Here is a 12400-nt window from a genome sequence, read left to right as displayed (position 1 = left end):
TGCGGAAGCTTTTGTTGTGCTGTAATCCTGTCTGGCAGCCGTCTCCTTTGTGTGTGCTTTAATGTTTTTGGTCACTTAAAAATCCTTTGTTCCTCCCAGTCATAAAGATATTCTTCTGTATTTTTTTCTGAAACTTGTCAGGCTTTGCTTTCATGAAGTTAAGTCTTCGATCCACCTGGAACTGGCTTTTGTGTGGAGTGATGCAGAGACATCACGGCATGGTCGCCCCTGTGCAAACACTGTATCCTCTGTCATGTGTTGAGCTCTGCAGCATGCAGCCACTCCTGGGCCTCTGTGCTGTTCTTCTGGCGTGTTTTTTTCCCCCTGCACTGGTCGGTCCCAGACCTCTGGGCAGAGAGTGTTTCTAAGTTTTTGGGTATTTTTTAATCAAAGTTGTCCATCCGTAGCTCAAAGATGCCATTGATTTTACCAGTTTAGGAACAATAAATAACCAGCCGGCCCCCAGACTTGTTAGCTGTTTCTGCTGGAGCCTTTGGTATAAATCAGCATCCTGTCGCTTCTCCTCCTGCCCTCACAGGCGTCACTGTGTAGTTCGTCTGCTTTCCAGCTTCCACACACTCTCCTTCCGTGTTCTCCCTATTTAAAGCTTTGTGCCTTAAAAAGAAAAGTCACTGTTGATTTTATTTCAAGGGGGAGAGAACCTGTGTTCATCCTGCTGTTTCTCCCTGGCAGCTTTCAGGTGAGGTTTGTACTTCTGGAAGTTGTCGTATCTTCATTTGCTTCTGGTATCTTCCTTGGCTGCTGCCACCCACAAGTGGGTCAGCGCAGCGGCTGCCAGGGTCTCTGAATGGCACACAGGTGGCAGTGGCTCCTCTCTCGCCATGGGCACCCGTCTCTGGAGCCCACGAGCCATCTGCACCACTGTCCAGGAGAGGGGGCCGGGCTCTCCTGCTCCCCTACCAGCCTTGGCCTCCTCACCTGTAGACGGAGTGGAGGCTGAATGGACAAGTGACGGGCCTCAGGGCAGAGCAGCCGGGGGAGCAGTGACAGCGGTGGTCTCGTGCTCCCTCAGTTTCTTCAAGGACCAAGAGCCCCAGGGTAAGACACTCCGGGGCTGCTGTAAGAGCGGGTCTGGGTCTCGTCCACCTTGCTTCCTCTCTCGCCTACCCCAGCTTTCTGCACAGCCAGAGATGGGGTATTTGGGGTGCCTGGCGTTGCTTCATCAATGGCTTAGGATCCTTAGCGGGATGGGTACAGCGCTATTCCTGTGTCGCTCCAGGGTTGGGATACTGGTCCGGCCAGGAGTGCTTCATCAAGGACCACACATGGGCAGGGCCCGGCCTGCTGCCCAGGCTTCGCCCACCCATGCAGAAAGTTAGCCTCTCCGTGTCGGGAGATTTATTTTCAATTACAGTTTAAGGCTGAGACATGGAATCGCACTAGATTGGAGAGCGGTGCATAAATTCTGCTGCAGACCCGTGTGCCTGAGCTCCATACAGTACAACCGTATTGATCGTGAGATTGTATCTATCAGAGCAAAGCTCCCTGACTCCCAGGTGGGCATCAGAGCCAGGGGGTAGGATGCTCATCGCAGGAGACTGATTCCAGAGTCCGTCCGTTTTGATAAATACGCTGTTGCAAAATGAAAGCTGTTAACTCGTTTGGGGTCCTGTGTCTAAAGCTCCCCCTCACTCGCAGAACCCTCCCTGTGGGACCAGCCTCTGTCTGTTGCTCTGTTGAGACTGTTTGGCTTTCATACACCGGGCCCTGAGATTGGAGCTGGAGCCCACCCAGAAGGATGACATCATTGGAAGTACGTAGGAAGGGTCGTCATGCTTGTTGACGCTCATCTAGCGACTTCTCCCTGAGAAGTCAGCAATCCCAAACCACGCAGAGAGTGGACAGAACCGGCAGGGAGGCCCCTTCAGATTGTCCGGCGGTGTCTGGAGGCCTCTCTGAGAAGGTGGTGTCCAGGGCGAGGCAGGGGTTGCAGGTCTCTGGAGGGAACTGCGTGAGCAAAGCAGGAAGGGATGTGGCGTTGGTGCAGAGCTGGAGGGAGATGGTGCCCTGGAGAAGTCTGCTCTAGGGCCTGCCCTCAGCTTCCTGAAAGGCCTGGTGGGCACATCCCGGACTTGGGATTTCTTCTGTGGGCTTGGGATGCCTTCTCCTCTGTGGCTGAGGAGTTCTGATGTGGTACAGCCTTCAGGGCCGGCACGTGGCTTCCTGCCCGGCAGTCAGGGCCCACGGCACACATGCGCACACTGGCTCAGAAGCGCAGCCCTCGAGGCCAGGCGAGTCCCAGGCATCCCCAGAACCTCTCTGAGGCGGGTGTAGTGCTGGGCTGGCCTCCCATCAGCTGGCTTTCATGGAAAAAAGTGTCTCCATCCGGCTGCCATAGGAACTCAGGCACGGCCTCTTACTGACAGGCGGCTGCCACCTTCTCTGACACAGAAGCCTGGTGCCTCTAGAAGGACGCAGAGCTGGCACTGACTTCCTTCCCGGTCAGCCACACTGGCCCTTAGTGTCTGCCCTCCACATGGCTCCGCGGAACCCCGTGTGCAGCTCTAGTGCAGTTGCTGGGCTGAGTAGTGACCCTGCCTGGTCTGCGTGCACCCAGGCACCCTCTGGGCAGGGAGGCCATGGGGGCATCAGCACTTCACTGAGGGAACAGTCCACCCAGGAGCCACCCCCACAGCCCTCAGAGCCCTGGCTCCCCTGACACTGTGAACACACCAAGGCCAGGGCCGCAGGCCTGGCAGTGCCCCATGTAGAGCCAGAGGGGGGCAAGGTGGGGGGCCGGGTGAGCAGAGCAGGTGTTCCCAGCAAGGGCAGAGCACTAACACCTGAGGAAGAGCGTCCCAGCCTGATTGGGGGCATCTAATTAGCATCCTGATAGGCAATTTCCCACATTTGTTTTTGACACTTGTTTCTCAGTCATACATTTGTTAATACAGATTCTTTCTTTTAAAAATTATTGCTTTAATGTGTTGCAGATGCTGCACGTGACTTGCTTGGGGGTGAGGCCACAGTGGGGGGTGCGCTCGGAGTTGGGGGGGGGCTTCTCCATAAACCAGCAGCAATTTCTTGAAACTTTATTTTGAAATACTTAAACAGATTCACAGGAGGTCACAAGTAATGTGCAGGGAGGTCGTCGCACCTTGGCCCAGTTTCCCCAGGTGCCAGCCTCCCACGTAATTGGCACAGCACCAAAGCCCGTTCCGGGCTTGCTCAGGGTCCACCACTCCACACGCAGTCATGTGTGCACAGGTGTGTGCGTGTACGCAGCTCCGTGCCCTCTTAGCACACGGGGCGGTCCCTGTGGCTAGCACCGTCGCAGTAAGAACGTTGCCCTCACCACGAGGCCCCTGCAAGCTGCTGCTTTGTAGCCTCGAGCCTGTTCCCCGCTGCCCACTGTCCTGAACCCCTGGCCACCACCATTCCTTATCCTTTAGGGATGTCATAGAAATGGAATCATAGAAATGTAACCTTTGGTCCTCAGCACAGTTCCTGGCGATCCGCATCCCGAGGCCAGCCTCTGCACTCCGTGGTCGGACCGCGGGTGGCGCATTTGCTCAGCAGATCCCTTCCGAGGGATCGACAGCCTGAGCTGTGGGGCAGGCCTGAGCCGTCCGATACCGGGGGCCACTGCCCGCAAGCAAGGCCCTTCTTTGCACCCAACCAGGCTTGACCTGCATTTCACCAGAGGCAGGGCGGGATGTTGGGCACACATCTGCTGTCCCGGTCTCCAGGGTGAGGTGGGTGGGGCCAGCAGTGGTGGGCACCGCCCTCGCAGGGCCTGGGCAGTCTCAGCCTCTCAGGGCCTGTAGTGTTTCACGTGGTTGGACGGGGGTGGGGGGAGCCTCAGAGGAAAGGCTGAGTTCAGCGGGCAGCCGTACAGGCCTCCTGGTTTCCACAGGGTCCCCTGGAAGCGCCTGGCGGGGGAGGGCCCGGCAGATGCTGTTACTGCACCATGTGCCTCCAGAGATACTGCTCTTCAGTAGTTCTTCCCGCCGTGAACAAACGCCAGGGCTGTGTCTGGCCACATGCCCTTTCTTCCAGGCGGGTCTGCTCTTTATCACAGTGTGGCCACACAGAGGCTGCAGGGAGTACAATTTTACTGCCTCAGAGCGCTGCAGAAATTCCGTCTCATGCTTCCTTCTTCATTTAATTTTTAAACAATTTTAATGCTGTCTTCCCTGGGCTCTTTGTAGGTTTGTAGACTTGCTTTGTTCCTTAACTCCTTTCCTCCTAGATGCTGCCTCGTGCAGATGCTTTCAGGCCCACGGCGGGAGCCAAGGGAGGTGCACCTCGTCCCCCTCACTGTGCACACGGGGTGGCTGCGGGTGGCACTGCAGACGCAGGGAGCGGGCACAGCGCTCAGCAGTCGTACTGTGTAAATAAGGGCACCGTGGGGCTTGCTCTCTAAGCAGACAGCTCCCACACTTGCGGGCTTGCTTCTGTGCTGCCTTGTGTCCGCATATCCTCGAAGGCTGAGGACCCCTTTTTCTGAAACCCTTTCCATTAGCACCACGGAGCACACGTGTACCAGCTGCAGGTGAGCCTCACCCTCAGAGAAAGGCTGCATGTGGGCCAGAGAGTCTGGAGCTCTGGGACCATGCTCTTTGGGGATTTAGTGCCTGCTTCACGTATATCCAAGGAAACGTAGCTGGTCTCAAGGGGTGTTCAGGTCTGTAATCAGGGCATCAGGCAGCCAAACGGGCCTCGCCTCCCGATGCTGAGTGTGATCCCCCGATACCTCACCTGCTCATCCTGCCTCTGTGGTCCAGCTGGGACCTCGGGGTCTCCAGGCAGCATGGGTCCTCTGGAGAGCAGAGCAGCTCTGCACTGGCATCAGGTGGTCCCGGTGCCCCACAGACCCGCCCTTCTCACTCCTGGTCCCACCACTCTCTCCAGGCTCCTCCCCAGAGAAGGCGGGCGCCCCCACCCCTCCCCCGCCCACCTCCCCGGAGCCTGGCTACACCTCTCCCTCCCAGCAGGGCCCCTCAAAGCCAGAGCTCCTCAAGAGTCCTTCCCTTCCCTCTCCCCAGTCCTTCATCCCTCACAAGCAGCTCCCACGAACAATGGTCCCACGAACTCCGCATTTCTGAAAGCAGTGGCTGTCTCTGTCCTTGACTTCTTGACCCTTCCCAAACGTTCCCCTCAGTGAGCCTTATGCACCCCCTCTGCCCCCCACAGACCTCTGGTTGGTTCCTTCCACCCCTGGCCTCTACTCCTCCCCCAGTGAGCAGTCAGCACGGATGGTTATGAGGAAGCTGGGGCCCCTCCAGAGCTCGGCTGGGTGGGCTTCACACCATGTCTGTCTCTCACTGGCCACAGCCACTCCAGCAGGACCTCCAGGGGGAAGGGTCTTCAGATGCTTCCTGAAGTCGCTGACAGGCCGTCTGTGCAGCCTCCCCAGCGTCAGGGAGACCCAGCCTGTGTTGCAGAAGGGTCCATGTACAACAGGCTCTCTCAGGACTGTTTTCAGTTCTTCCTGCTCTGTGTTCCCTGGGGCGACCACCTTTGCCCCCCACGGGGTTCCATGCTCATCCTTGTGAAGCCCCCACTCATATCTCCAACCCAGCTCTCCCCGAGGCCCTCGGTGCATCCCACCCACGAGGTAGACCAAGGAGTGTGGTCGCCTTCCTTCCTCCTGTCGCTCCTCCTCCAGTCCTATCTCCCTGCTCCTGAGTTCCCTCTGTCTGCTGTCCCACCCACCCTGTCTCCCACCTGGGTAAGGCTGTAGCCACCAGCGGTTTCCACAGTCAGGAGAAAGGACTCTGCCAGACAGAAATGCTGTCCCTTCACCCTGTGCCAGACCTTCCCGTGGCCTCCAGGGCTCTCGGTAAAGATGGACAACATCCTTGGTTGTCCACCCCACTGCCCTCCTGGCTGCTCCTCAGCGTCGCTCCTGCTCCTGCAAGACTTTGCACGCACACACCCCCCTCTTCCCCACCTTCGCCTCCACTTCACATGCCTCTTCCCCTCTAGACCAGGACCCACAGGACAGGCTGCCCTACTTCTGCGTCCGGCCGGCCAGCAGATGCTGCCAGAGCACAGCTCCTCACCTAGTGGGGTACCCTGGGTGTACTATAACCACTGGCCACTAACTGGGGGCTTCAAACAATAGGAATCTATTCCCTCCCAGTTCCAGAAACCAGAAGTCTGAAACCCAGGTGTCATAGGGCTGAGCTCCCTTCGGAAGTTCTGGGGAAGGAGCCGTCCTGCCTCTTCCAGCCTCTGGGGGCTCCAGGTGTTCTGGGCCTGTGGCTGATGACTCCAACCTCTGCCTCTCTTCTCGCATGATCTTCTCCGCTTCTGTGTGTGTCACATCTCCCTCTGCCTCCTTTTCAAAAGGACACATGTGATCACATTGGGGGCCCACTGGGTAATCCAGGGTGATCTCTACAATCTGCATCATGTGTTGTCTTTGCCTGACAATGATCCAAGTGAGTGACCAGGGCAATCCCGCGTGTGCGTCCTTCCTTACTTGGCATATAAACCCCCAACTCTCTCCGTGATACAACTTCCATATGTCTCCAGCACCATCCCTACCATTTCAGTGCCTGGCTCCTCAGAGGAGATCCCCGTTCTCACTGCTCTTCATCAGGCTGGTGACAGGAGACAGGTGCCAAAGGAAGCTGTCATCTACTGCGTGCTGGTGTGCAGGGAGGGGACACCTGGATACGCTAGAGAAATGATGTCTGAACAGGGCTGAGTCGAGGAGAGGCGGCAGATGGAGAACTAGAGCACTGCAGGCGGGGAGCCAGTGCGTGTGCCCCAGGGGCAAGGGGACATGGCCAGGGGCTGTGGGGGAGCCCCTGTGGGTACAGCTGTAGGGGGCTGGCACCCTGGCTTAAGCTGCATTAACAGCAGGGCTGAGAACAGCTCTAAGAGGGTGCAGGTGATGTTGACGGAGGCCCCAAAACCACAGGGACAGAGGCAGAGCCTGGAGCAGGCAGCCACACCTCGCTCTGCTGGGTCTCTGGGCAAGTAGAGGCCAGCGGGAGCAGGGTCAGTAAGATTCTGGAGGGAGCTGAACACCAGTACGGCCTCAGCCTGGGCAGCCGGCAGCTGTGATGGCTTAGACTGGGGTCATTCTCTGCATTTAGGTGGTGGGCAGCTGATGGGCAGGAAACCGGTGGAAGACTGTACAGCTGACCACTGCAGAGGGGACATGGCCGGAGCCAGAGCTGCACAGCAGGGATGAGAGAAAGGCTGAGGTCGGCCTCCTGGTTTTAGCACAGGCTGCATCCACCCCAGTCCCTGTAGCCTCCTCCTCCTGTTACTTCATACCTGCAGCGTCAGGTTGTCCCGGGACCCCGACACAGCTTTCCAAAGCCTCTTGTTCCTTATGCTTCCTGTCAGCGCAGGAGAGAGACCCACCACACTCGCCACCCTGTGCTCTTAGAGCCTGGCCTTCTAGCTGCACTATAAATAAGCCGGCAGCCCATCCAAGCACACCCATCCGTCTTGTTTAATAGACTGGAGAGCGCCCTGCGCCACAGCAGGTCACGAGGAGTGGCGAGGTGATGGATGGTGCCTTCCTGCGTCGGACGGCATGATGTATAATGAAATATTTATGATTTATTCCAGCTAATAACCTGGCGTGAGGTGGGGGGGGTGAGAACAGACGCGTGAAACAGAACTGCTCGCAGAGGGCGGGGTGGGGGCGTCCCCATGTGCACATGTGCACGTGCCACACATTCACACACATGTACAGTCATACTGACACACGTGTGTGCACTCACACTGCCCACCTCACCACACCCTCAGTGCCCTGGGCTGGCGTGCAGATTCACACCCCTCCTCCTCTGGCCTGCCACCCTCTCGTGCTAGGCGATGTCTGGGAAAGGATGGCTGGATCCTTAGTTAGAAAGGGCTCCCACCAGGGGATGCCCAGAAGAATCAAGGTGAGAAAGCAAGAGGTCAGCAGGAGGGGCAGGAAGTCTCTTTCCTCCTGTCAGAGACCCACGTGGCACCATGTATACCCCAGGAGCACCCCTGAGGAAAGAGGCCCCAGTGAGGCCTCGCCCCACCAGGTCTACAGTGGCTGGAACCCCACGATAGACATTAGTAGGTGGCCGATTCTCTTGGACCTGAGAGACAGCAGGAAGGACAGTGGGCAGTGACAGCACAGGGCCCCAGCCATCCTGCCCGCACAGGGACACAACCAGAGGGGCCTGTCCTGGTGTTAGCCTCACAGATTGAGGTCACAGCCATCAAACTTTGCTTGCTGTCTTGTCCCAAATATGTCCCACACGCGGCTGGCGTATCAGTGGTGTTAACGCTCACAGACACAGGCGCCCAGTGCTTACCACGTGTGTACACGTGTCCTCCATGCCTGTACTTGCAGGCACAGGGACCAAAATGCACAGAGGCAGGGCCCCAGCACGCCTCCCGGTGACCAAAGCCCCTTTCCTCAGGCGACACAGCCATGTTCAAGGACGGCTGCTACTGGATCCGGGGCCGCACGTCCGTGGACATCATTAAGAGCGGTGGCTACAAGGTCAGCGCCCTGGAGGTGGAGCGGCTGCTGCTGGCCCACCCCAGCATCCAGGGTGAGTGGCCATGGCGCTGCCCTTCAGCAGCTACACTTGGTCCAGGCGCGGTGTCGCGGGAACGTGCCAGATGGGTTTTCCTGTTTGAATATAGACGAAACGGGGACTAGGTTATCCAGCCTTGGGGTACCACACAGTGGGGCTTTGCCCCCCCACACCCCAGTGAGGGTCTGCCCCCCCACACCCCAGTGAGGGTCCGCCCCCCCCACACCCCGTGAGGGTCCGCCCCCCCCACACCCCGTGAGGGTCCGCCCCCACACCCCGTGAGGGTCTGCCCCCACACCACAGTGAGGGTCCACCCCCACACACCACAGTGAGGGTCCACCCCCACACACACCACAGTGAGGGTCCGCCCCCACACCCCGGTGAGGGTCCGCCCCCCCCCCACCACAGAGTATCTGCCCCAGGAGCACCCCAGGAGGAAAGGGGCCACAGTGAGGCCTGAGCTCTTGTGTAAGAAAGGTGGCAGCTCAGATTGTCTCTGGGCCAAGCGTCCTGAGCAGGAACTGCGGGGGTGGCTCTGGGTACTAACCCAGGAAGCATGGGCCCCACCCAGACCTCCTGCTGCCCTGGGGTCACAGGCTGTGAAGACCCCGGGGGTGGCAGAGGCAGCTGCTGTGGGCCCAGGGCTCTCGCAGGTGGCCTGTCCATGGGAGCCCATAGGCTTGGGGGGCCAAACATTCTGGACTTTTCATCGTCCTCAGCCCTTTACCTGTGACTTTCCCCAAGAGCAGAACAGGGGGAGGGCAGGAGTGGTGGACAGGCTAGCTCCCACCCTGGGCCCCCTCAGAGACCGTGGGAGCACATCCTCGCCCGTCCCCAGCACGGCCCCTGCCAGGCGACCCTTTCCCAGGACTTGCTCCAGGGGCTCCGAGGCCCTGGCGCTTCCTGCACGTTCCTGGCTACTCCTCAGCTGTCAGTGGTCATCGTGACGTTTAAGGTACCCCACCCTGTTCTGTCCACAGATGTGGCTGTGATCGGAGTTCCAGACGTGACGTGGGGCCAGCGGGTTACCGCAGTGGTGGCACTTCAAGAGGGACACTCACTGTCCCACAGGGAGCTCAAAGAGTGGGCCAGGTAAGGACTGGGCAGGCAGGGGGTGAGGGAAGGCACCGGCAGGGTAGGGACTGTGTCATGGTCAAGGGGAGGGACAGACAGGGGTCTTGGGCCTTGCTGTCATCCGTCTGGGGGCGGGGCACCTGGAAGGTCAGGAGACCGTGGTACTTACGCAAGGCTGCCCCCCCGCAACAAAGGGCTCCAGGGAGGTTCTGTAATGATGGCAGAAGCAGATGTAGAACCCCGTTCATGCCTGGCACCCAAGGGCCGTGAGCACTTAAAGGGAAATAGGAGCCCCACCACCACCACCACCACCCACCCGCCCCAACATGCAACTCAGATCTGAGGTTCGGAGGAAGCTTCTGAGGTGGCAGAAATACATGCTTCTGGACGAGTTCGCTTGTGAGCGAGTAAGCCTTTCCCGGGTTTAGGAGGAGGCTTGTCGGAAAGTTTGGTTAACCTGGAGCCACCGTGGCTCCCAACGTGGTCCCAGGTTGCTGGGCTGAGCCAGCTCGGAGGGCCTTTGCACCCCCTGCCTCCCCAGCCACGGCGCCCATCCCTCAGCTGTGCCCCCAACCATGGGCACTGAGCTCAGGGCACTTTCACATGCTCCTGGGGTACTCACTGCCAGCCCGAGGCCAGAGCTCCCCACCTCCCTTCGAGAGGAGCCAGGCCCCCCACACACACACAGCAGCACAGTCTGTCCGTCCCTCACTCTGCGTCGTGCTTGGTTTGCCTCCGCCTAACCCTAGAGCCTCCCAAGAGCCTATCTGCCACCTGCGCTGGCCCCGAGGGTTTCTCTGTGTCCCAAGGCTCACAGGCCTCTTCCCTATGCCCGGTGGTCAGTCCCAGGACGGGACCTGAACCCCCCGTTCTTGTCAAAGGCCAGACAGGACAGGACAGGGAGGTGGGTGTGATGGAGCCATGGAGCAGTGTCCCTGCAAGCTCAGCAAGGAGACTGTTAGTGACCTCCCCTGAGTTCTTTATCTTAAATCCAAGAATTTCCTCTCTGCTGTCCCCTCTCCCCACACATCCCCCGCTCCTTCCACCCCAACTTGCCTCCTCCTCCTTGGTGCGAAAGATATTTTTGGCTCGTCCAACATGATTTCACAAACAGCAGGAATCCTTGTTTCATCAGGGGCAGCACAGCTGGGCAATTAGATCCCTTGGGATTTGCAGAAGCACAGTTGGAGCACTGCCGTTTCACAAAGGAGAAGATGCTGCTTTGATTAAACAATTACTCTGTTAAATATATAGATATGTATGTACCCTGTGCTGAGAGCTCTCCCAGAGTGTTCCAGGTCCAGGCTCCAGCCTCATGTCAACCCCGGGCCGTCCTCAGGCGGCGCCCCACACGCCCTGGCTGACTCTGCTGCTTCACACCCAGTGCTCCTCTCCCCGACTCTCAAGTCCAGGGTCCTGGCCCAGCCCCCACAGGGATTGCACTCGTGGTCTTGGCTTGTGACTGTGGATGTAGAAAGACTCTGAAACAGGCACGGTGTGTGGAGGGTTTGGGGGTGCTCTGGGGAGATGCTCTTGGGAGAACAGGACTGGGCAGAGCAGGCAGCCAGCCTGTCGCCTGTCTTCACGAGGACTTCCCAGACTGAGGCCATCTTCCAGGCCTTTGTGTCCTCGAACTGGGCAGGCACTGGGTGGTGACACAGAGGCTGCCCACCCTGTGGAGGGAGAGGAGGGGTAGCTACCATCTTTGTCCCCCATGTATATGGGAGGTGTGGGAAGAGGGGCCACTCTTCTTCTGGACCCTGGCTTCTTAGTGGGGTTGCTGTTTCATCCTATGTCACGTTTGCTGCCATTTGAAGTCTTTTTAATGTTTGTTTTTTCTTTTAAATCACGTTTTCCCTTTTGCTTCCATTTTTGTCATTTCTGAAGATACTTGCCGCCCTCTCAGTGTCTGCTCCCCAAGGGAAAGGCTGTCTTCCCCACTTGTGCTACGCTCTTAGCGGGAGTCAGAGGGGAGCTGGCAGCCCCAGCTCAGGCCGCTTGTCTCCTCAAAGGGGTGAGTGTGGCCTCAGCACTGGACGTGGACAACCTCCCACCCTCCCATCCCCCCAAACTGCCAAGTTGAAGAAGTGGGCCACGTGGGACTTACCTACCCAGGAGGAACCCTTCGGGTTGACCTCTGTTCCAACCATGATGTGTAATGGGTGGTCCCTAAAGTCCTGTGCCAACTGTCCGCCACCATCCCATCTCCGAGGAGACCGGCATGGGAGGCGCTAGGTAATGCCTCCATTGTCCGTGTGCATTTTTTCAATGGAAAACTTGCTCGTAAAGTCAGCTTTGCTGGATTCCTGTCTGAGATGTCACTGCCTTGAAGCAGTTCTGGTTCACGTTAGGCCAGTTGCTAAGCTGGAACTCCTGGAGCAGAACAGGCCCAGCTCACAGACTCTTGGACAGACTGTGTCCCAAGGCGAAGGTCTGCTTCCCAAAAGGACGACTATTCTTGGAAATGGCAGGGTCCACAGGTTGTAAACCCACATCCTTCACGGTGCTTTTAGGTCCATTTTTTTATTTTGATAGCTCTTGTTCCTTTTTGTAGTGGCTGCTAAGTGAGGATTTATAATGTGCGTCTTTGGCCCACCATGGTCTCCCTCTCGTGATAGCTGCCTCTTTGTGCCCAGACGGCCTGTGTGCTAGTGTTGCTACGTGTGCATCTACTTTTATATTTGCTACACACCCACACCATGTTTTTCTTGTTTTCATTTAAACGGTTATCTCCTAAGATAATTCAATCATAAGGCAAATGGTGTCTGTTTCCCGTCTCTGGTGCTCTTCCTGCCTTGGCTTGTCCTGGATTCTGTCAG

The 12400-nt window shown here is 57.9% G+C and overlaps 1 protein-coding gene across 4 annotated transcripts in view; it reads left to right on the top strand.

The window, feature by feature from the left end:
• The window catches only part of ACSF3 (acyl-CoA synthetase family member 3), a 69110-nt gene that overhangs the window by 51152 nt on the left and 5558 nt on the right, over positions 1–12400 (top strand). For all 4 annotated transcript variants that reach the window (XR_012490102.1, XM_019742690.2, XM_019742691.2 and 1 more), the window contains 2 exons: positions 8388–8522; positions 9488–9599. Coding sequence is in view for 3 of the 4 variants with exons in the window: in XM_019742690.2 (XP_019598249.2) it covers positions 8388–8522; positions 9488–9599 (247 nt within the window). In the remaining variant the exon portion in view is untranslated. The remainder of the gene's footprint in view (positions 1–8387; positions 8523–9487; positions 9600–12400) is intronic.

The sequence above is a fragment of the Rhinolophus sinicus genome, linkage group LG11 (genome assembly GCF_036562045.2).
Source record: "Rhinolophus sinicus isolate RSC01 linkage group LG11, ASM3656204v1, whole genome shotgun sequence".
NCBI classification, from domain to species: Eukaryota; Metazoa; Chordata; class Mammalia; order Chiroptera; family Rhinolophidae; genus Rhinolophus; species Rhinolophus sinicus.
This window is presented reverse-complemented; position numbering and strand designations above follow the sequence as displayed.